This window comes from Heterodontus francisci, chromosome 40 (assembly GCF_036365525.1).
Source record: "Heterodontus francisci isolate sHetFra1 chromosome 40, sHetFra1.hap1, whole genome shotgun sequence".
Taxonomy (NCBI): Eukaryota; Metazoa; Chordata; class Chondrichthyes; order Heterodontiformes; family Heterodontidae; genus Heterodontus; species Heterodontus francisci.
In genome coordinates this window covers 9061881-9082667 of record NC_090410.1, presented here as the reverse complement: position 1 = coordinate 9082667, position 20787 = coordinate 9061881, and the positions used below count along the sequence as shown (strand labels likewise).

The window sequence follows — 20787 nt, the reverse complement described above, 5'->3', positions numbered from 1 at the left end:
CTCTACTGCTGTTAATCCAGCAGTCACTCGGGAACCTCTCTTCCCAGTGCCCTGCGTTACTGCCTGTATCTCGACCCATGTTATTTCCAGCTCCCTCACACTTACTCAGTGATCCTTCACCAATAGCTGTGCTATTGACTGTATCTCTACCTGTTAATCCAGCTCCCTAAGGCAATTAGGAATGGGCAATAAATGCTTGCCACTGATGCCCGCATCCTGTGAATAAAAAACACAGGGAGGAACTCGCCATTCAGCCCCTTGAACATCTTCCAGCTATTCAGTTAGACCATAGCTGATCTGTATCTTGACTCCATCTGCCTGCCTTGGTTGTGACATTTGATTTAAGGAATAGCTGGGATACTGGAGAGGACTCCCAGTGGAATCAAACCCCAGCGAGAGTCAGCCCAATCAGAATTGACTGCCAGGATTCTCTACCTACAGCACTGGAATTAACACTCGTACTAGAAGTTTTATTCTTCAAAAAAAAAGTTAATTTGAGGGGGCATTTCTAATATACAAACGGATTAAATCAAGACAGATACAGCAGTCTCTGAAAGGAGGAATACAATGAGGGCTGGGTGCAGAAGAGCAAGCTGCTGTATCACTGTAGAAACAAGGGTCTCTCCAGAGGTGAAATAATACGTCTTGGGTATCAAATACATATTCAGACAAAAAGTCTTCACGATGAGGAGGAACAGAGTCTCAAATATAGAGCAGTAAAGTTGGTGTCAGCACAGTCCCATATAACTTAGGGTTGACTAACACATGGAATGTATAATTTTGAATGGGTAATACCCTCAGGAGTTCCAGTTGACGATTAATGTTTATCTTTTTTCTTCTTTTTCTTTTTGTGACCCAAGTCCACCACGCAGGGCCCAGTCTGTGGGATCTCTCTGTACTCATCTTTCCTCCTCTTTCCATGCTTGGGCTCCGACATTCCTGTCTCCTCCTGCTCTTTCCTCTTTTTCTTCTTTCTCCGAGTGACGCCCAGTGCTTCCCGATCTGTGGCCTCGTTAGGCTCCTGCCCGCTGACCACTGTCTTTTTTTTCATCCCTTTCCTCCTTTTGGTCCTTGGCTCTCTTGTGTCGCCAAGCTCCGGTGTTGCAGACACCATTCCGACAATGTTTTGCGCCCGCCGGCGTTTCCGCGGCAACTGCCTGGGTGGGGCTGTGCCAAAAGGCTGGAACCTCAGCTTTAGGCCCGGCGGAATGCTGGGCACTGGGCTGGCGGGGATGGAGCGAGGCTCGTTGGTACCATCAGTATCCTCCCAGCTCTCCCCAATGGTGATGCATCCAGCAAATGCTGGGCAGCTCTCCGCGTGGCCTGCCATCTGTGAGGGGAGGACCAGGCTAATCCCTCCCATTCCGCTGGACGTGCCAAACACATTGTAAAGTTTGTCTCCGCACGTCTTAGACTTGAGCGTCTGAAAACCGACCAACGGGATCTTCCTTCCAGAGAAACTGAAATTGAAAATTAATATAATGCTTATGGGCATTAGGTAACCAACTGGCATTTAAATAGCATCTTTCAAGCTATCAGGATGTCCCAAACCACATTATAGCCAAGGTTGTAGTTTTGAAGTGTAGTTGCTGTTGTAATGTAGGAAACGTGGGAGCCAATTTGCTCACAGCAAGCTCCCACAACAGCGATGTGGAAATGACCAGATAATTTTTTTTTTTTTTACTGAAGTTGATTGAGGGATGAATATTGGCCAGGACACCAGGGAAGAACTCCCCCTGCTCTGCTTTGAAATAGTGCCACGGGATCTTTCACGGGAGAGGGCGGATGAGGCCTCTGAGTTTAACGTCTCATCTGAAAGACCACACCTCTGACAATGCAGCACTCACTCAGCAATACAGTGGACACTCAACCTTCTGAGTTGGGGGGGGGGGGGGGGGGCGGGGAGAAAGTGTATCAAACAAAGCCTGATGGAACTAGAGGCTTCCAGGCCATTCAGTCCATCATTTTTGTGCCAGGCTGGAGCAATCCAAGACTACACTATGCCGCTCTGATCTCTTTCCATAGCCCTATGTGTTCCTCTGCTTCAAGTGTTTATTTGATCTTCCCTCAAAAAATGTAATGGTCTCAACCTGAACTGCTTGGCAAAACACACCCCAACAATTCCCTAAGTAACATTTTATTTCCTATCCTCTCTACCCACTTATTTCAATTGTCACCATAAAAGAATATGCTTTTTCAATGTCACAATGTCAAGTTTTTATAATTTTCATAACCTCTAATTCTTGCATGTGCCTGTCTGGCATGGTACTGAGGTTTGGGGCACTGCAGAGCATCACAATATCCCTGGTTTGAGGAGGAGGAGGGAAATAAAAATCAACCCAGGTCCCTGCTCCTCGTCAATAACCAGTCACACCCAAAAATAGATTGTGCTCAGCGGTGATGCCCCACACAGAAACAATTATTTATGGCATAGGAGGCCATTCAGCCCATCATATCTGTACCGGCCCTAAAAGTGTTATCCAGCCTACTTCCAGCTCCAGGTCCGTAGCCCTGTAGGTTGCAGCACCTCAGGTGCACAAAGTGTTTTTTAAATGTGATGAGGGTTTCTGCCTCTACCACCCTTTCAAGCTGTGGGTGAAAAAATGTCTCAACTTCCCTCTAATCCTTCTACCAATTACTAGCTATGGCCCCAGATTATTGACCTCTGTACTAAGGGAAATGGGCCCTTTCTAGCCACTCTATCTAGGCCCCTCATAACTTAACAGCTCAATTAAGTTGCATGACCTATTCCAGCGTTCACATGCACGGAGGGCACAAGAATGTAGCCTAATGAACACTGACCCTGCACAAATGTCAGAGGGGAGTTGTGGGGAAGTAGATTAGGGGTGCAGGACACCTAGACAGGGAGATGTCTTTACTTTGGAAAGCACAGCCCCCTACTGACCGGCATACTCAAGTTTCCGCACACTTCCTCAATCTGCCAGGACACTCACCCACGGGGATCAAAGTCTGCAGGAGCTTTGATGAGCCAGAGCTCAGTGGAAGGACTGTTCACCTTCTCCGGTGTGAGATCACACGACGTTGCTCGTGGGCACGGCGTAAATTCCGATGGGCATTCAAACTTCGTCATCTTATCAGGCCCTGAAAATACAAGACAGCGAAACGGACTCAGCAAATGATGTTTTCATGAACATCTCTGCATTTTAAAATAATTCATGCGATATGGGCATCACTGGCAAGGCTTTTACTGCCCATCCGGCATCGTCTATTAGCTGTCTCAACCCCACCCCACCAACTGTTGTCCAAGGCACCAGGAGTAAGGGGCTTCAGTCCATCACCTTAAACTGTCCCCCGGGGCGAGGGGCTTTGGTCCATCCCCTTAAACTGTCCCCCGGGGCGAGGGGCTTTGGTCCGTCCCCTTAAACTGTCCCCCGGGGCGAGGGGCTTTGGTCCGTCCCCTTAAACTGTCCCCCGGGGCTAGAGGGTTTCGGTCCGTCCCCTTTCACTGTCCCCCGGGGCGAGGGGCTTCAGTCCATCCCCTTTCACTGTCCCCCGGGGCGAGGGGCTTCAGTCCATCCCCTTTCACTGTCCCCCGGGGCGAGGGGCTTCAGTCCATCCCCTTTCACTGTCCCCCGGGGCGAGGGGCTTCAGTCCATCCCCTTTCACTGTCCCCCGGGGCGAGGGGCTTCAGTCCATCCCCTTTCACTGTCCCCCGGGGCGAGGGGCTTCGGTCCATCCCCTTTCACTGTCCCCCGGGGCGAGGGGCTTTGGTCCGTCCCCTTTAACTGTCCCCCGGGGCGAGGGGCTTCAGTCCATCCCCTTTCACTGTCCCCCGGGGCGAGGGGCTTCAGTCCATCCCCTTTCACTGTCCCCCGGGGCGAGGGGCTTCAGTCCATCCCCTTTCACTGTCCCCCGGGGCGAGGGGCTTCAGTCCATCCCCTTAAACTGTCCCCCGGGGCGAGGGGCTTCAGTCCATCCCCTTAAACTGTCCCCCGGGGCGAGGGGCTTCAGTCCATCCCCTTAAACTGTCCCCCGGGGCGAGGGGCTTCGGTCCATCCCCTTAAACTGTCCCCCGGAGCGAGGGGCTTTGGTCCATCCCCTTAAACTGTCCCCCGGGGCGAGGGGCTTTGGTCCATCCCCTTTCACTGTCCCCCGGGGCGAGGGGCTTCAGTCCATCCCCTTTCACTGTCCCCCGGGGCGAGGGGCTTCAGTCCATCCCCTTTCACTGTCCCCCGGGGCGAGGGGCTTCAGTCCATCCCCTTAAACTGTCCCCCGGGGCGAGGGGCTTCGGTCCATCCCCTTAAACTGTCCCCCGGGGCGAGGGGCTTCAGTCCATCCCCTTAAACTGTCCCCCGGGGCGAGGGGCTTCAGTCCATCCCCTTAAACTGTCCCCCGGGGCGAGGGGCTTCAGTCCATCCCCTTAAACTGTCCCCCGGGGCGAGGGGCTTCAGTCCATCCCCTTAAACTGTCCCCCGGGGCGAGGGGCTTCAGTCCATCCCCTTAAACTGTCCCCCGGGGCGAGGGGTTTCGGTCCATCCCCTTTAACTGTCCCCCGGGGCGAGGGGCTTCAGTCCATCCCCTTAAACTGTCCCCCGGGGCGAGGGGCTTCAGTCCATCCCCTTAAACTGTCCCCCGGGGCGAGGGGTTTCGGTCCACCCCCTTTAACTGTTCCCCCATCGCTCACCCGCCGCTTCGCCTCTCCGCTCTTCAGCTCCCCGCGGCTCGGAGCCCGGGCTTTCGGGCGGTGTGTCGGGAAATTCGGCCTCACTCTCCTCCTCTTCCTCGCTGCTTGACACCTCCCACCGCTGCTTGTGCCCCAACATCGCCAGCGGCAGAAACCAGGCCCCGTTCCCTGGGCAACCCACGTGCCGCATGACCTCTGACCCAGCTGTTCCATTACTCACATGGGGAAATCAGATTATCTATTACCAATTTTCAACAATTTCAACATATAAAACCATAGCAACACCCCTGAGCAAACAGTTAAAACTTCTTTAAACATTGTAAATATAATGCGTGGGGTTTCAACTCGACAATAGTTTGTTCAGATTCACCACAACGGCTTTCCCACCCCCCCCCAGTTCAGTGTGAGACAGTCCCTGGGTCCCCACTAGTCCATCTCTCAGCTCGAATTGGTTCACATTGTTATTTACTGCAGAAAATCGTCTAATTTCGACATCAATTCTGTAATATTCATGATTAAAATAGTTTAATTGGACATGCTATGTAATTTCAGATGTCTAAAATGTGTTTGTTTAATATTCTTTTAGCTACATATTCCCCCCATAATAATGGTGCAGTCTTACTGGAATGCATAAAGCTTTGTGACGGATTAATCTACTGTGGTTGTGGGGGGGGGGGTTCTTTCTATATTTATGACTCCCTTTCCAGAGACAGTAATCACTGAGAATAGGGTTTTCTTTTTGCACAATTGATTAAATTGTATTGATTTTTTTGTTTTATATTTGAATACGTTTCGTAAACTGTGTCTCCCTGTGCTGGAGTGGTTAGTTCCCAGAATAGGTCCTTTAAAGGGATGGGGTGGTGCAGTTAAATCCAGTCTGCCGACAGAAATTCCAGTTGAGATATTTACAGCAGGGAGCGCTGTTTGCCAGGATTGGCCGCAAACGTGGAAACTTTGGAACTTTCTGTGTCTGGGATGTAAATGGAGAGAGTAGGACTGGGCTAATGGGAATGGGACAAATGGGAATATGGATATGGGGGAATGGGCCACAAATTTTAAATTTTCATCCTTGTATTCAAATTCTTCCATGGTCTTGCCCCTCCCTATCTCTGTAATCTCCTCCAGCCCTACAACCCTTCGAGATCTCTGCGCTCCTCCAATACTGACCTCTTGAGCATCCCTGATTTCCATTGCTCCACCATAGCAGCCGTGCCTTCAGCTGCTTGGGCCCTAAGCTCTGGAATTCCCTCCCTAACCCTCTCCACCTCTCTTTCCTCCTTTAAGACTCTCCTTCAACTCACCTCTTTGACCTAGCTTTTGTTCACCAGTCCCAGTCCCTCATTATGTGTGGCTCAGTCAAAATTTGCTTGATGATGCTCCTACAAAGTGCCTTGGGACAAATAACAATGTTATAGGCGCTGTATAAATGCAAATTGTTGTTGACTAGGGGAGTGGAACCAGGGTAATGGGACTGGAGGAACTGGACTGGGGAAATCGGACTTGGGAAGTGGGACTAGGCTGGGAGGGTGGGGATATGAGAGTGGTTTTGCGGGAGGTTGAACTGGGTTAATGAGGATGGGAGAACAGGACAAGGGGAGGAGGTGTATGGGGCTGAGGGAGTCACACAAAGGGAGAGGGAGTGGGCCCGGAGGAATGGAGCTGTGGCAGAGTGGGGGGGTGGGGGGTGGGGAACAGGGTTATGGGAAAGGGACTTGGGGAATGAACTTACAGGATTAGACTGGTTGAATCGACCTGGTGAGTGGGATCTGGAGGCAGGGGAATAGGGCTGCAGGAATGGCGCAGCGATTGTTTGAATGGGAATGGACCTGGAGGAATGGAGTTGGGGGCCGTGGAAGAAACTGGAATGTGGGCAAGGGACTGTCAAAATGAAACTGGGGTGTTAGTTCTGGGCAGGTGGCACGGAACTAGGGTGTTGGGTCTGGAGGAATGGCATAGAGGGAGTAGGGGAAGGGAGTAGGATGGAACTTTGGGAATAGGGAGAGGAGAACTGGAACCAGGGGAATGGGACCTAGTAAAGGGTATGGTTAGGTGAATGGGTCTTGCTGCGCTGGGGTCATCACCTGGTCAGTTTTGGACCAGACAGTTCAGTTTTTATTCATAAGGTCATAAGAACTAGGAGCAGGAGTAGGCAATTCAGCCCCTCGAGCCTGCTCCGCCATTCAATATGATCACGTCTGATCTCATCTCGGCCTCAACTCCACTTTCCTGCCCATTCTCCATCACCCTTCAACCCTTTACTAATTAAAAATCTGTCTATCTCCTCCTCAAATTTACTCAATGTCCCGGCATCCACCGCACTCTGGGGTAGTGAATTCCACAGACTCACGACCCTTTGAGAGATGTAATTTCTGCTCATCTCTATTTTAAATCTGCTACCCCTTGTCCTAAAACTATGACCTCTCATTCTAGATTGCCCCACAAGAGGAAACATCCTCTCTACGTCTACTTTGTCAATCCCTTTAATCATCTTATACACCTCAATTAGATCTCCTCTCATTCTTCTAAACTCTAGAGAGTAAAGGCCTAAACTGCTCAATCTCTCTTCATAAGACAAACCCCTCATTCCTGGAATCAATCTAGTGAACCTCCTCTGAACTGCCTCCAATGCAACTACATCCCTCCTCAAGTAATGGGACCAAAACTGTACCCAATACTCCAGGTGCGGTCTCACTATTGCCTTGTACAGTTGCAGCAACACTTCCCTATTTTTATACTCTATTCCTTTAGCAATAAATGCCAAGATTCAATTTTTCTTCCTTATTACCTGCTGTACCTGCATACTAGTTTTCAGCGATTCAGGTTGTCTATAATTGCCAAGCTAGACAAGGAGAACTTGGTGTACAGGTACACAGTAGAGAGATTTAGAGGGTTGGGGGAGGTGGGGGAGAGATTGACAAGAATCAGGAAGCAAAGAAGTTGGGATGGGGATTGGGTGAGGAGATGGGCATTGTCAAACAGATGGATTTCTAGGAGGTTTTTTGAAGGGAGGGAGTGAGGGCCCCTGATCGTGGAAAAGAAGGGCTTGCCTTGGGACAAATGGCTGAAGAGAACTCAGAGAAAAGGATGAGGTGAGTCCTTAGAACAATTCACTCGGGCAAAGGGAGTCAGCGGAACTGGACAAGGATGGAGGAAGATAGGAACAGTAGTTGAGCCATTTGGCCCATCATTGGCCATTGTTTTGATAATCACAGCAGCGTATTACCTCATTAATCCCAATTGCCCTCGCGTTCTCTCCAATCATATTTCCCTGACTTCCCAAGTAAGTATTCTCCTCCTGAAACAGTATATTCTGGACTCACTTTTAACTGGCTGTGCTCTGGCTTTAAGATTTTGCCTCTTTGTCCTGGAGTCCCCTACTAGGGGGAAGAATCTCTCCCCTTCTACCCTGTTAATCCCCTTTGTTATTTTAAGCACCTCAATCAGATCAGCTGTTAACCCATTTCGACCATAACCACCATCTCAGGGCAATGACGGATGGGCAATAAATGCAAGCCATGCCAGTGATGTTCGCCTCCCCTGCGCTGGATAAGTGGGGATTTACATATAGAATTACATGGAATGTGCAGAACAGAAACCGGCCATTCGTCCCTACTTGTCCGTGTTTATGCTCCACTTGAGCCCCCGCCCATCTGACCTCATCTGACCCTATGAGCATAACCTTCTATTCCTTTGAACGAGGTGTTCAAAATCATGAGGGGTGTGGACTCAGTAGATAGGGAGAAACTTCCCGTTGGCAGAAGGGTCGAGAACCAGGGGACACCGATTCAAGGTGACTGGCAAAAGAATCAAAGGCGACATGAGGAAATACATTTTTACGCAGCGAGTGGTTAGGATCTGGAAGGCACTGCCCGAGAGTGTGGGGGAGGCAGAGCCAATCAAGGCTCTCAAAAGGGAATTAGATAATTGTCTGAAGAGAAAAGATTTGCAGGGCTGCAGGGAAAGGGCTGGAGAGTGGGACTAGGTGTGTTGCTATTGCAGAGAGCGACGCACGGACACGATGGGTTGAATGGCCTCCTTCTGTGCTGTAACTGTTCTATGATTCTCCCTCGTGTACTTATCTAGCTTCCCCTTAAATGCATCTATGCTATTCGTCTCAACTATTCAATTGTGGTCTTCATGGTAACAAGGCTATCTTCACTCTGTGTATCTATTTGACCTTTAAATGTGCCTTGGTGGTGAGATTCCCTCTTGAAAAAGGGTCCAAATGGTTGTACCCCAGTTAACAGGGGTCCTGGCGTTGAGATTCTCTCTTCACAAAGGGGCCCAGATAGTGGTACTCCCTCTTCAGAAGACATCCTGAAGGTTAGAAAGTCTCTTTAAGATGAGTTGCTGCAGTGACTCCCCTTTAAGTAGGTCCTCGTGGCAAGGCTCCATGTGTGTGTTTTGTTGCCTGGACTGGCTGCACCTCCTAGGAGAGAACTATAATCTTGGCTTTGTAATTGGAATGTTTTGTCGTATGGGAGCCAGTTAGAATGCCCGGGTGGGATTCTTCCTGCTCTTACAGCTGTAGGACAAGAATCAATTACTCAGCCCCCCCCGCCCCCCGCAGTGTGTTGGCCCCAGTGTCACAGGCTACAAAGATTGAGCTAATTAAGGATGAGCCGATTGATCTGAAATCTTGGCTTTGGAGAACGGAATGTCTCTCAGTCCTTGGAGCGAAGTAACATTAACAGCAAAGCCAGACATAAAAAAAACTCTCAAAAAACTAACCCCCCCCCCCCCCCCCCCCACCCCACAAGTAATTCTGGCATAACTAACCAGAACAGCCTATCCCTGTTCCAATAGGGAGGGGGAATTAAGGTGGGGACGGCAGGTGGTGAGATCACTGGATATGTGCCATCTCGCAGTGTGGCATGGAGTGGTGCTGAATGTCTTCGAAGGACACCCTGAAGAGCTGGTGCTTCCCCAGGCAGCCCCAAGCAGCGCAGAATTCATCCAGAATTTACCCCCTCACCATCCCACCTCACCTTGCCTCCCTAATTCCCTCTGCTGCTCTCCCCGCTGTCACGCTCAGGGGCCGCTCTTGTGCCCTCGGTGGGCGTCAGCATTTATTCAACTGCTGGCGGGGCATCACAGCTGGTGCCCTGCTTCTATTCTCCTATCAGTATTATCCTTCCCGAGGCATAAAGGCCAGGAAGTTCCCAGGTCCGATTCCCAGTTTATGTTAGCTGATCAACTGGAGTATTGTGTCCAATTCTGGGTGCTCCACTTTAGGAAGGATGTGAAGGCTTTGGATAAAATGCAGAAGTGGTTTACGAGGATGGTTCCAGGGGTTAGGGACTTCAGTTACGTGGATAGGCTGGAGAAGCTGGGGTTGTTCTCCTCAGAGAAGAGAAGGTTGAGAGGAGATTTGATCAAAGTGTTCAAAATCATGAGGGGTCTAGACAGAGGAGACAGAGAGAAACTGTTTCCATCGGCACGAAGGTTGAGAACACTAGGATACCGATATAAGGTGATAGGCAAAAGAACCAACAGCGAGATAAGGAAAAACTTTTTTTTGTAGCGAGTGTTTGGGATTTGGAATGCACTGCCTGAGAGTGCGGTGGAGACAGATTCAATTGAGGCATTCAAAAGGGAATTGGAAAAGTATCTGAAGAGAAAAATTACAGGGCTATGGGGAATGTGATATAGAAGTAGGGAGGTTTTACTACATTTGTATAGTATATTGGTGAGACCACATCTGGAGTACTGTGTACAGTTTTGGTCTCCTTATTTATGAAAGGATATAAATACGTTAGAAGCATTTCAGAGAAGGTTCACTCGCCTGATACCTGGGATGGGGGGATGTGGTTATCTTTTGAAGAAAGATTGGACAGGTTGGACCTGTATCCATTGGAGTTTAGAAGAATGAGAGGTGATCTTATTGAAACATGTAAGATCCTGAGGGGACTAGACAGGGTGGATGCTGAAAGGATGTTTCCCCCTTGTGGGAAAGACTAGAATTAGAAGACACAGTTTAAAAATAAGGGGTTGGATATTTAAGACGGAGATGAGGAAACTTTTTTTCTCTCAGAGGGTCGTGAAATTTTGGATCTCTCTTCCCCAGAGAGCAGTGAAGGCAGGATCATTGAATATTTTTAAGGCATGGGTAGATAAATTCTTGATTAACAAGGGAGTCAAAGGGTATGGGTGGGCGGTAGGCAGGAAAGTGGAGTGGAGGCCATAATCAGATCAGCCATGATCTTATTAAATGGCAGAGCAGGCTCGAAGGGGCCGAATGGCCTACTCCTGCTCCTAATTCGTATGTTTGTTTGTTTTGAAAAGGCAGGGGAGTGGGACTAGCTGAGTTGCTCTTGCAGAGAGCCAGCATGGACACGATGGGCTGAATGGCCTCCTTCTGTGCTGTAACCATTCTATGATTCGTGTCTCAGCCTTAACTGTCCAGAGGGAATGTCAAAGATCCCATAATAGTCCGAACAGTTCCTTCTTCGGTTCAGTGTCAGTTTTTGTCTGATTATGCTCCTGTGTAGTGCCTTGGGATGTTTTGCTATGGTACAGGCAGTATATAAATGGAAGTTGTCATCTGGGATGGGGTGGATCCAAGGGCAATGGGACTGGGGAAACTGGTTTGGGGGGGAAATCAGACTTGGGAAGTAGGGCTGGGTTGGGAGAGTGTGTCCATGTGAGCGAGACGGGGAGAATGAGAGGCTACAAGAGTGGGAATGCGGATGGCTGGACTGGGGTTAATGGAAGTGGGGGAGCAGGACCAGGAGAGAAGAGGCTATGGAGCAGAGGGAGTTGGGCAGAGGGAATGGGATCAGGGAAAAGAGAGTGGGTCTGGAGGAATGGAGCCACGGGAGAGGGGCAACAGGATTGTGGGAATGGAAGTGGGGTTAAGACAAGAGGCATTGCAACTGGTGGATTGGTTAGAGGGCTTGGGGGGAGGGTTCAGTTCCCATTCAAGCTGTCCCGACTTGTATAAAGGAGGCCATTCGGTCCATCATATCAGTGCTGGCTCCCTGCAAAAGCTAGTCCCAATCCCCTGCCTTTTCCCCGTTGCCCTGAAAATTCTTTTTTCACATAAAACAACACTTCTTTTATGTTTCAAGCTGTTTAGACTTTCTACCATCTTTTGTCAAAATGTGAATGAATTGTATGTGAATGAATTGTATGTGAATGACAGGTGCCAGCTGTGGCCCAGTCGGTCGCGCAGTTGCATCTGAGCATGAAGGTCGTGGGGTCAAGTCCTGCTCCAGAAACTTGAGCACATAATCTAGGGCAACACCTGCAGTGCAGTACTGAGGGAGTGCCACACTGTTGGAGGTGCCATCTTACAAACCAAGGCCCCTTGGTTCCTAGATTATTGTGGGGGAATAAGCTCAAGTTCCTGATCATTAGCCAGTGGCTCTTGGTTAGAAAGGCAATTCAGCCCAGGTTCCATTGGGTTCTCCCCGGAATCCTGGGCCAACATTTTTCCCAATACATATGTGACGAAAGCTCCCGGGATACATCCGACCAGGATTTGCAACCCGACCACCAGGAATAAGATGAACGGCCAGCTTCTGGTGGCTCTTGGCTGAAGATGGTTCAGAGAGCAGAGGAACTGTGGTATTCCTTTAAGGATATGACTCTGAAAGCAATGGTCTAATGTGTACCCATGCAAAGCAAAGGTGCCTAGCTTAAAAGCACAATAGTCAAAGTTAAAATCAATTTATTGATAGGGTCAGTGGGTAGCTTCTTGCCTTTGAGTCAGAAGGTTGAGGGTTCATGGAAGAAGTCAGAAGAGTGATGAAATACTCTTCACTTGCCTGGATGGGTGCAGCTCCAACAAAAGAAGCTCGACACCATTCAGGACAAAGCAGCCCACTTGATTGGCACCCCATCCACCACCTTAAACATTCACTCCCTTCACCATCGACGCACAGTGGCAGCAGTGTGTACCATCTACAAGATGCACTGCAGCAAAGCACCAAGGCTCCTTCAACCTTCCTACCACCTACTTCCCAAGGGAAGGGCAGCAAATGCATGGGAACATCACCATCTGCAAGTTCCCCTCCAAGTCACACACCATCCTGACTTGGAACTATATCGCCGTTCCTTCACTGTCACTGGGTCAAAATCCTGGAACTCCCTTCCTAACAACACTGTGGGTGTACCTACCCCAAATGGACTGCAGCGGTTCAAGAAGGCAGCTCACCACCACCTTCTCAAGGGCAATTAGGGATGGGCAATAAATGCTGGCCTGGCCAGTGATGCCCACATCCAAGAAAGGATAAAAAATAGCCCCTCTCCAAAGACTTGAACACGTAATCCATACTGACACTCCCAGTGCAGTCCTGAGGGAGCACTGCACTGTCAGAGTTGATGTCATTCAAATGAGATGTTAAAACGAGGCCCCATCTGCTCTCTCAAGTGGACCTAAAAGATCCCATGGCACAATTTTCAAGAGTTTTTCTTGGTGTCCTGGCCAGTGTCCATCCATCCAACAATATCACCCAATCAGATTATCTGGTCGTTATCACGTTGCTGTTTGTGGGAGCTTGCTGTGTGCAAATTGACTGCAACATTTCCCACATAACAACAGTGACTACACTTCAAAAAGTACTTCTCGTTACATAGCGAGTTATAATTTGGAATGCACTGCCTGAAAGGGCGGTAGACGCAGTTTCAAATGTAATTTTCAAAGGGGATTTGGATGAATACTTGTAGGGGGAAAAAAAACTGCAGGACTATGGGGAAAGAGCAGGGTAGCGGGGACTAGTTGGATAGCTCCTTCAAAGAGCCAGCACAGGCACGATGGGCTGAATGTCTTCCATCTATGCTAAATGATTCCACCATGCATTGGCTGTCCTGAGGCAGTGAGAGGCGCTCTCGAAATGTGGGTTTGTTGTTGTTGCGAGTGGGGATTGAACCCACAGCCAGTCTACCAACTGAGCGACAGCACATTCTCTCTCCCGTGGCAAGGTCTACACCTTTAAGACTTTGCTCCGCCTCCAGAGGATGACGGCATTTGGTTTTCAGAGGTCGTCAATGTTTTTTGTCCAATTACTGTGTTTCTGTATAATGTCCCTGTGTCCAGGGAGCGTGTGAATTGACCTCACCAGTGCCCACAGGGATCCTCACACACACATACACACATATTCATCTCCTTGAAGATAATGATCAGCCCCAGATGCTGATTTTCCTTTCTGTCTGACTGCAGTTTCACAGCGAGTTCCAACAATCTGAGGTTGAGGGAATTGCAGCTGGAGGATTATGGAACACAGGACAGCCTGACTGAACTTCCAAGGGAGGGCAGCTGGAAAGCTGGGTGCAAGCTGTGAAAGTGTGGGAGTATAGGAAAAACTGTTTGGAATGAATTAAGCAAGGAGCTGCTACTGGTTTTCGTTTCTTCAGAAAAGCACAGAGCCAAATAGAATCCATCACATTAAACCTTGCAAAATGGAAAATATTAGCAGCCAGTGTCCCCATCAAACACTCCCAGGGCAGGTGCAGCACGGGGTTAGATACAGAGTAAAGCTCCCTTTGCACTGTCCCATTAAACACTCCCAGGACAGGTACAGCAATGGCATTTTAATTTGAGTTTTTTGTTTATTTATCTGTTTTAATAAAGTTATTTTAAAATTATGTATATAAAGGGGGCCTGAGGAATAAAGGCCCCCTCGACATAGATTATATTGAAGGGGCCTGGGGTATAAAGGCCACCTAAAAAAAATAAAAACGGGGATTACATAGATTAAAGCTCCCTCTGCACAAAAAAAAAAAAAAAAACGGGTTAGATACACACAGGGTTACATAAAAAAAACGGGGATTAGATACAGAGTAAAGCTCCCTCTACACTGTCCCCCATCAAACACTCCCAGGACAGGTACAGTACGGGGGTTAGATACAGAGTAAAAAAAAAAAGAAAAAAAAAAAAAAACGGGGATTGGCTCCTCTGTGATTGGGAATACTGAGTGCTGAGTGCATCAACGAGGTGCAGCTGACAGTGCTGCAGTCAGTTGCTGGAGGTGCTGCTGGAGAAGGAGTGCTGAGGAGGGAACTGCAAAAACTTTTCAACAACTTTTGCTGCAGAGGAGGAAAGACTTTGAAAAAGGCTGTATTTCGAGGTGGGTGTCGAGCACCAAGCTTTCATTTCATTTGGACTGTTGTGGGAGGTGAAAGAGGCCAGAAGAACAAGGGGTGGGGGCTATACAATTCTGTAGGGAGCTGTGCAGTTGCATTAAAGTTGCAGGGAAGCTCCCTCCCCACCCCAATTGCCCAGCCTGAGTCAGCTGAAGCTGCCTGGCTAATAGAGACATCAGGATCGAACGAGAGCCTGGGCAGCTTTCGGCTGACCCAGGTGAAGACCCCTCCCACAACCAGAAGACCGGAAGACCAGAAGTGTTTACAGTGCTCTGAGTACCACCCTTTAAGGGGAAAAAAAAGCAAAGTCATCGCTTGCAGCCTGTCTTTCCCATTTCCTGTGTACCCTCAGCCTCTCCCCAAACCTCCTAGTTGGTTTCTTTGTTTGTTTGTTTGCTTACCTGCAATTTGGGGGTGGGTTTGGCTCTTGAGCCATGGCAAGCCCTTCATCACCGGTGGCGGGGCCCTCTACTACCTATGCAGCTGCAGCTTCTGTGGCTGCCCACGTGGCCCCGTCACCCTTTAAATTATTGACATGCAGCCATGGGGTGAAGAGCTATCCCCACCCCAACATGTCTATTGAGGCCTGCGTTAAGGCAATGGCCGTGGTTGTCGGCCCCTCGGCCATTGTTGCGGCCTCAAAGATGTATGGGAAGGCTGTGTTCTTTTTGAAGACCGAGCGGGCGGTGTCCCTGGCCCTGAGTAAAGGGCTCACTGTGGGGGGGACCTTCCTGCCAGTGGACCCTCTGGGGGCCACTGCGCATCGGATAATGTTGTCCAATGTCCCACCCTTCATTCCCAGTGAGCTCCTCCTCCCCCACCTGCACCATCTGGGGGAGGTGAGGTCGGGGATCACCCCAGTCCGGCTTGGTCTTCGGGAGCACAGCCTCCAACATGTCTACTCCTTCCGCCGCCAGTTATTTATGCAGCTGGCGCGGGAGGAGGACACGGAGGGCCAATTTTATGTGGAGTTCCAGGGGACGGCCTACCGCGTCTTCTGGACCTCGGATGGGGCGCGGTGCCACGTCTGCAAGGGGGTGGGGCATGTTCGTAAGAACTGCCCCAACCTCCCGGCCGCCAGCTCCACCTCGGCGGCCCAGAGTGGTTCCACAGCACCTCCTCCCACTCCCCCCGCAGATCCAACAGACACCGCTCAGTCGGTTCCGGAGGCTGTGGTTTTCACAGCCTCTGGCGGGGAGGGGAGCGTCCGTCCGAGCGGAAGGAAGACGCGGGGAAAAAAGAAACATCGTGAGGCGCGTCCCCTGGACACTTTGACTCAACCCGAGCCTGAGCTCAGCCCAAAGCCCATTCCCATGGAATCCACCTGTCCCAGGGCTGGGCTCAGGCCCAGGGTGACTAAAAAGGGAAAAAAGGGTGCGGAGGCGGAGGCCTCTGATGACATGGAGGTCTCTGAGTCTCCGCGCCCAAGTGCGAAAAAGAGGAGAAGGCACCCCTCCACAGAAATAACACAGGGCCCTGAGGTGCAGGGCCCATCTGTTGGAGGGGAGCTGCCTCCTGTTTCTGGTCCTCAGGTTCCCCCTACCGCCACCACCAAGGCTGCAAAGTCCGGGCAGGAGCACTCTATTCCTCAGGATGGAGGGGAGGGGATGGCCCCGGGACATGAGGCCCCTCCTGAAGGAGTAAGTGGGGCCCTGCTTGTGGTGGGGGAGCCTGGGGAAGCCGCCCATTCTGCCACTGCTACTGGGTCGGGTGTCCTGAATGAAGGGGAGGGCGAGGCCCCAGAGGGTCGGGCCTCCCAGCCGGAGTCCACTACCAACCAGGAGACACCCGACCCAATTATAACTGAGAATGCTGCCCCATCTGCTGGGCCTGTGGGTGCTGGCGGAGCAGGAGATAGCCTCCTCCCTCCGCCTCCAGTCTCGGCTCCGGCTGGTTTCCCGGAGTCGGGAACTTCTGTCTCCCCTGGACCACTCATTGCCCTGGGGACGGAGGTGGAGGGGGGTCCTGGGCCGCTGGTGCCTACAGGCTCCAGTTTCACAATAGAACCCAGAGAGGACTCCTCCGCCATTGATCCTGGGGGTGGGATCGTGACGGAGGCGGGACCAGCTGGCGCGGCCGGGACGTCCGCCCCACAGTGTGTGGTAGATGTGTCGGCCGCTGGCGGTGACGACCCGGAGGAGGATGGGGATTCGGTGCGGGGCACGGAGGATGATCTTGATTCCATCGCCAGTGAGGTGGTGGAGTCCCTTGTGCCTCCCACCGAATCTCCTCTCATCCCCACGGCGGAACTCCGGGATTTCCTCGCGGCTTGCAGGGGTTGCCGCAATAAAGTTCAGCTGGCCCTCGACCGTTGGTCGAATCTGGCGCTGATCATACAGTCCGTCCGTGCCGCCCTTAAGATAGCGGGCAAGCGCGCGGACGTGAAACTGGTTGAGAGGCGCCGTTTTAATGTGTTCCTCAATGGGTTGCTGGGGGAGTGGAGGGCCAGGTGCACTTCCACTCCCTCCTCACAGTGAGGTGTTTGTGACGGGTTTTAAGTACCTTTGACATGAAGATAACCATAGCCAGCCTCAACATCAACGGCAGCAGAGGGGCTCACCGCAGATTTCACAATCTCTCAGTCCTCAGGGAAGGGAGATACGCGGTGAGCTTTCTGCAGGAAACCCACACCGTTCCGGGAGACGAAGCCACCTGGCTCCTGGAGTGGCAGGGTGGGGTCTACATGAGTCACCTCACCCCTATTTCTAGTGGGGTGGCTATCTTGTTGGCCCCGACTTTTCAACCGGAGATCTTGGGGGTCAAGGAGCTAGTGCCGGGCCGCTTGCTCCACCTCGCCGTTCGCCTGGGTAGCGTGCCGCTCCACTTTGTGAACGTGTACGCGCCCAGGCCCGGCGCGTTGCAAGCGCGCTTCTTTGAAGAAGTGTCCGCTCTCTTGAGCTCCATCGATAGCGGCGAGTGCATCATCCTCGGGGGGGATTTTAACTGCACCCTCGAGGTGGGGGATCGCTCCGGTCCCCAGCGCGGCCAAGCGTCGGTGGAGAAGTTGAGGGGACTGATCAGCTCCCTTAACTTGGTGGACGTCTGGCGGAATCTCCATCCCGACTCCAGCGCCTTCACGTGGAGGTCTGGAGGAGGGGGGTCGCGAATCGACCGCCTCTACATTTCGCAGGCGTACGTCTCCCGCGTTTCGGCGGCCTCCATGCGGCTGGTGCCGTGCTCGGACCACCGCCTGGTGTGGGCGGAGTTCACTCCGCTCCGCACGCGGGCGGGGTCCGCGTACTGGCACTTTAACAACCGGCTGCTGGAGGACGTGGGATTTCGGGACTCGTTCTGTCGATTCTGGGCCGACTGGAGAAGGAAGCAGGGGGGCTTCCCCTCCTTGAGGCTATGGTGGGATGTGGGCAAGACTCACATCCGCGTCTTCTGTCAGGAGTACGCGAAGGGGTCGACCAAGAGGCGTGAAGCCGAGATCGGGCGCCTTGAGAGGGAGGTGCTCGACTTGGAGTCCCGCCTCGGTCATGCCGTCGCGGACCCGGCCCTGTGGCAGGCGTACAAAGAGAAGAAGGGCGCGCTGAGGGACCTGCAGCTCATAGGGTCCCGAGGCGCGTACGTGAGGTCGCGGATCCAGATCCTGGAAGATTTGGACCGCGCCTCTCCCTTCTTCTACTCGCTGGAAAAATGGCGGGGGGTCCGTAAGCAGCGCGTCGAGCTGCTGGCCGACGACGGAACCTCCATCACGGATCCGGAGGGAATGGGCCTCCTGGTCCGGACTTATTACAGTGCGTTGTTCTCTCCGGATCCGTCCAGCGAGGATGCGCGCAGAGTTTTGTGGGAGGACCTGCCGCAGGTCAGCCCGGAGGGCGCCGAAGGATTGGAGGCTCCGCTCACGTTGGCGGAGCTGACTGGCGCCCTCCACCAGCTCTCGAGGGGCAAATCCCCAGGGCTGGATGGGTTGACCGTAGAGTTCCTCAGGGCGTTCTGGGACGTCCTGGGGGACGATTACGCGCGGGTCCTGGGGGAAAGCCTGGCGACCGGGGAGATGCCCCTCTCGTGGCGCAGGGCGGTCATCGTCCTGCTGTCGAAGAGGGGCGATCTCCGCCTGCTTAAAAACTGGCGTCCGGTCTCCCTCCTCAGCACGGATTATAAGATCTTTGCCCGGGCTATGTCTACCCGCCTGGGCTCCGTGCTGGCCCACATGATCCACCCCGACCAGTCCTACACGGTCCCGGGCCGGTCCATCCAGGACAACATCCACCTGGTCCGGGACCTGATCCATCTTTCCCAGAGGACTGGTCAGTCGGTCGCCTTTCTCCCCCTCGATCAGGAGAAGGCGTTCGACAGGGTGGATCACGATTACCTTTTCGGGACTCTGCGCGCTTTCGGACTCGGGCCGCATTTCGTGGCCCGGGTCCGACTTTTATACGCTGCCGCAGAGTGTCCAGTCAAAGTTAACGGGTCCTTGACGGCGCCCCTTCGATTTGGGAGAGGAGTGCGTCAGGGGTGCCCCATGTCCGGCCAATTGTATACCATCTGCGTGGAGCCCTTCCTGTGCCTGCTTCGCAGGAGGTTGACGGGATTGGCTCTGCGCGAGCCGGCCATGCGGGTCGTCCTCTCGGCTTACGCCGACAACGTGCTCCTCGCAATCACAGATCCCGTTGACTTGCGGAGGATGCGCGACTGCCAGCAGACCTTTTCTGCCGCGTCCTCCGCGAGGATCAATTGGGAGAAATGTTCCGGACTCCTGGTTGGTCAGTGGCGGGTGGACTCCCTGCCGGAGGAGATGACACCTTTTGCGTGGAGCACCACGCACCTCCTCTATCTGGGAGTCCACCTTAGCCCCGCTGAGGAAGCCTGGCCGGCAAACTGGCAGGAGTTGGAGGCGAAAGTCACCGCTCGGCTGGAGCGCTGGACAGGACTGCTCCGAGTGCTTTCCTACAGGGGCCGAGCGTTGGTCATAAACCAACTGGTGGCCTCCATGCTGTGGTACCGGTTGGTCACTTTGGCCCCGCCCCCTGTATTTGCCACCAAGATCCAGAAGAAACTCGTCGATTTCTTCTGGGGCAAGAGGAAACACTGGGTCTCTGCCGCGGTCCTGAGTCTCCCGATCGAGGAGGGCGGTCAGTCGCTGGTGTGCGTCCGCACCCAGGCTGCGACTCTCCGCCTTCGGACCCTGCAGAGATACCTGTACGTCGAGCGTCCTCCCAGATGGTGTGCGCTGGCGACGTATTTTTTCCGCCAGTGTCACTGCCTTCAAGACGACACGCAGCTCCCGGTGGAGTCCGTTAGCCCCACCTCTCTGAGGGAGTTGCCTGTCTTTTACCGGGATCTTTTCCGAGTCTGGAACATGGTCGCCTCCAGTCAGGGCGCTCCCCCGCCGGCGGAGGAGAGCGCCTCGGCTGTCCGGGCGGCCGACTCCGGGGACGGTCCGGCGGGCGGAGGAGTAGCCGAAACCCCCGGGACGCCCCTCACTGCGGGTGGCGAGGGGGCTCGGGAGTGTGGAGCGATCCCGGCCGAGCTGACTCCCGCTCGGCCGGAACTGCTCGTCGGACCCAGGCCCCGAAACCCTCCTCGGGAGCCGGTCCCGCACAACCCGAGCCGCCTCTCGGAAATGCCCTCCGTGCCATTCCAATCGGCGCGGAGGGGTTTCCTGTACGGGCTGCTCCTGCACACTCTCCACTTCCTCGCCCTCGTCAGCCGGCCGGACACGCCCTGGCGGTCCGCGTTGCCATCTGGCGGCGAGGGGAAACCCCGATGGTGGTCTCTCTACGCGGGAGTCTTCCCCCTTTACATCGGGGACCTGGGGTGGAGGGTGCTGCACAGAGCAGTCCCGTGCAATAGGCTTTTAAGTAGGTTCACAGACTCCCAGGCCAGCTGTACTTTCTGCGGCCTGGACGAGTCCGTGTTCCACATTTATACGGAGTGTGCGAGGTTGCAGCCCCTATTTGAGTATCTGAAGGGGCTGCTCCTCAAATTCTGGCTGCACTTCAGTCCCACGCTCCTGATCTTTGGGCACCCGGTGCGGAGGGGCTTGGGCCGGGAGGAGGATCTCGTCGGTCTGCTCCTGGGCCTGGCGAAGGTGGCAATTCACAGGTCCA

General features: G+C 52.8%; 1 protein-coding gene across 1 annotated transcript; it reads right to left on the bottom strand.

Annotated features, from left to right (window-relative positions):
• Positions 1-468: 468 nt before the first annotated feature.
• On the bottom strand, positions 469-4833 carry polr1g (RNA polymerase I subunit G). Its single transcript, XM_068018994.1, has 3 exons — positions 4646-4833; positions 2955-3102; positions 469-1460 (listed from the first exon to the last, which is right to left on the bottom strand). Exons 1-3 carry the CDS (start codon positions 4782-4784, stop codon positions 818-820), a joined length of 930 nt encoding a protein of 309 aa, XP_067875095.1. The 5' UTR covers positions 4785-4833; the 3' UTR covers positions 469-817.
• Positions 4834-20787: the final 15954 nt, after the last annotated feature.

What these genes read in the sequence shown, in the direction of transcription:
- polr1g (XM_068018994.1), bottom strand. Translation starts at nt 4,784, where the DNA reads ATGTTGGGGCACAAGCAGCGGTGGGAGGTGTCAAGCAGCGAGGAAGAG. An exon ending in GCGGAGAGGCGAAGCGGCGG is followed by an intron (nt 3,103 to 4,645) that starts GTGAGCGATGGG and finishes TTGTATTTTCAG; the next exon opens with GGCCTGATAAGATGACGAAG. An exon ending in GCAGACTTTGATCCCCGTGG is followed by an intron (nt 1,461 to 2,954) that starts GTGAGTGTCCTG and finishes TTTCAATTTCAG; the next exon opens with TTTCTCTGGAAGGAAGATCC.